The 3,446-nt window shown below is 27.3% G+C and overlaps 1 protein-coding gene across 2 annotated transcripts in view; it reads left to right on the top strand.

The window, feature by feature from the left end:
• Positions 3,193-3,446, top strand: part of LOC107635341 (DCN1-like protein 2) — a gene marked incomplete in the record, with an annotated part of 5,930 nt that continues 5,676 nt past the window's right edge. For both annotated transcript variants that reach the window (XM_016338804.2, XM_016338803.2), the window contains 1 exon segment: positions 3,193-3,358. In XM_016338804.2, coding sequence (XP_016194290.1) covers positions 3,310-3,358 — 49 coding nt within the window.

The following is a 3,446-nucleotide window of genomic DNA, read 5'->3' as shown; positions in this document are numbered from 1 at the left end:
GAAGAGAACACGCATAATGAAATTTAATATAATTTGTTCTATGAAAATCCAATAAGATTTTTGACTATTTTTACTAAAGACAAAGTGATTTTTCAAAAAAAAAAAATTTCAGACACTTATGATCCTATTTTCATAAAATAAAAATACGCCTTATTTGTTATTTTCAGCGTTAGCTTGTAATGAAAGATGTATAGTTATCAAAATTAAGGTGCTGAATTAGCCATTATTAAGATCGGAATTAATTTATCTCTTTTCACTTTTATTTTAACTTTTTTTCTTTTTTTTTTTCTCTTAGTTCTCTTTCTCTCTATTAGATTTTCTTGAGAAAAAATAACTTGTGATTGACTTTTGAATTTTCATGAGGATTTATTCCAAGTGATTATTTATTTTGTGTGTATGTGTTTTTTTTCCTCAAAGAATGTTTTTTGATTTTGGGTGATCATGGTTAGCGACAATATTTTTCATTGTAGAAATAATTTATTGCCACTTGAAGAGTATATAGTAAATTCACTTTGCAACTGGTATGTTTCTTCAACTTTCTTTTTTCTAAGAGAAATTTATATTTTGTAACTTGATTTTTCGGTAACTTACGATTCTGGTGAATTGACATCTTAATATTTTGATAATTTAGCATAAGTTTATTTGAAATTTTGAATTCTACACTTGATGTGAAGCTCTATGTTTTTTCTCCTTCTAAAATGATTGGGTTGCATATTACCAATTAAAGATAACAAAAAAGAGAATTGAATTGAATGCAATATTAGTTGAGCTGCTGAGACAATTGTTTACAATGTTAGTGTTGGGAATAAGGAATATGATCACAATCCAATTAATCATGTGTGAAATAATTTGTTATTGTTATTATATTAAAATGTTAATATAATAACGTCATTGATTAAATTTAGAGATTTATCATTGTGATAGTGATCACAATATTGAGAGATGAATCTTTTATAATTTAATCTAAATTATTCTTGGTCATAGGATTATTAAAAAAGACATTAATAATCCGAAAAGATCAATATATATATATATATATAATGGTCTTTATTTGATGAAAATTAATAGATCTCATTTATTAAATTATATATATATATGGTGTATATAGAGATATGACTATTGAACTGACTTACTTTGAGAATTCCTAATGGTTATAATTACCGTATATTTGTCAATAGAATATTCTCAAGATGAACATAGTAATAGAGTTTCCTTTTATCTGCGACTGTTACAGTAATTAACAATGTATTTATTATACTTTGATTCCGGACACCTAATACTCTAGGGTGCTAGTTGAATGGATATTGGGTATAATTTAAACACTTATAGAATTAATGATTAGTCAATAAGGAATCCGTCAACTCTCGGTAAAGAGTTTGAGTTCTACGATTATAATGACTGAGATGAATAAAACATTGGCCAAGAGGATTGAATGAATGAAGAAATTAGTTTCTTAGGTCATTCACAATTCATTATAATAATGGTAACAAGTTAGAGTTTGACAATTAAATCATACTCTAAGGGTTAACCAAGAGCTGGGAAGATGGAAGGAATTATATTTTGTTCTTCTGAGGTTCTTAGTAAAAATATATTACTTCATAGTTCATACTATCGGGTCGTTGAGGAGTGTTGCTAGACACCAACCTTGATTAGTAAATTTAGTATGACTAATTTACTATCCGCTTAGTATTGAACCTATGGGGTCACACACTAACAAGTGTTCTAATCTTTGCTGTATAATTATTTAATTATTATTTTGATTTGATCAAATAAATAATTATATTTATTCAAATGGAATATTATTATGAGGAGTGTTAGGGAGCCAGCAACTTTTGTGTTTTGTAACTATCAATTAACCATCAATAGTATTTTTAATGGTGTGAGATTATATCCAATGGTGGGAGATCACTCACTTTTCTTTTGATGGTTAAGTGATAGCCACAAAATACAAAAGTTGCTGGCCCCTAGACTTTTTCTATTATTATATTCTTTGCTAGTATCAAGAATATAATAATAGTACGATGATTGAGAATAGTAAATGAGATTTGAGAATAATTAGTTATTCTATTTTTAAAATTGAATTCTAAATTTGGATGAAATCCTAACTGTTTCCAATTGAGTTATGATATGATTCATAAATTTAAAAGATTCAGATCTAAAATAACAAGATATGATTTAAATTTGAATTGAGATTCAAATTTAAAATCAGTAACAAATCTCATACTATATATATATATATATATGCCAAGAGTAAAGAAATTATAAGAATAAAATATAAGAGTTTTATTCCTTTACCTCTACACACATAAGCGTATGTGAGACTGATTCTTGGAGAAGAATTTTATAGCGTACAAAGAGTTGCAAGAGGTTTCTCAATTTAGATCAGATGTCCATTGGTCAAGGAGTTGATAGCAAAGATTGGTCTCAGTGTGGATACGCATCGAAAAAGAAAGTGATTTTTACTAAAATGTCTAAAGGTATTTAGATTTTATCTATGTATTATTTCTAGAATAAAATTTAAATACAAAATAGATCTTTAAAATTACCTTATTTTCTTTCGCTGCATGTTATGAATACATGGTAATCCTTCAGCTAGATGTGTTACAAAAAAGCGATTTAAGAGAGAAAGATATGAGTAAAGATGATGGTAAAAAAGATAAATTAGTCTTTAACTCATTTTAATAAGGTGTAAGTATTAGCTTGGATTGATTTTTTTAATGAAAAAATATTTTTAAAAAAATAAAGTATTTTTATTTAATTTAAAATTTATTTAAATTTTTTTTAAAATATTTTTATTAAAAAATAATTTTTTTAAAAGTTAACAATACTTTGTTTAAAAAAAGAAAAAAAAAAACCAATTCAAATTTTATTTTTATTTTTTACGGTATTAACTCAACAAGTCAAAAATTAATCTGTCATAAATTTGAATTCTATTTAAAAGTCTATCACTAATAAATGAGTTGTGCATTCCTGTAGGACATAACACGGTTTATAAATTTGAAGGACATAAATTAGGGTGATGTCTTATGAACCGGATTGGATTTTCACTCTGTTTCTCACTTTTTTTTTTGGTCAAGCTCTGTTTCTCACTTTCTCCCCTCTTTCCCCAGTAAAATGGACCGGGTTGGTCCATGGGTTTGTTTGTTTTTTGTAGCCAACCCAACATAATTAGACCAAAAAGCGAAAAGAAAAAAAGAAGCTGCGTTTTTTAATTTTGTTTCCTTTGTTGCTGAGTTTTTTTCCTCTCTCATCTGCGCTGCGCACCCATTCTGCTGCTTGCTCGAAGAGCTTCCGAGTGCAAGTTTATCGATGGATGCATCTCGGATCGATATATTTGAGATTTATAGAAGATTCTCCGGTAATTTTCTTTGTTCCTCTTCTTCTTATCACTTTATTTTGATTCACTTTTTTTATCCCCGTATATTGATGTGGTGCTTCTTAGCTAC

Source organism: Arachis ipaensis, chromosome B04 (assembly GCF_000816755.2).
Source record: "Arachis ipaensis cultivar K30076 chromosome B04, Araip1.1, whole genome shotgun sequence".
NCBI classification, from domain to species: Eukaryota; Viridiplantae; Streptophyta; class Magnoliopsida; order Fabales; family Fabaceae; genus Arachis; species Arachis ipaensis.
Note: the sequence above shows the minus strand (reverse complement) of the source record. Positions and strands in the feature narration are given on the sequence as shown.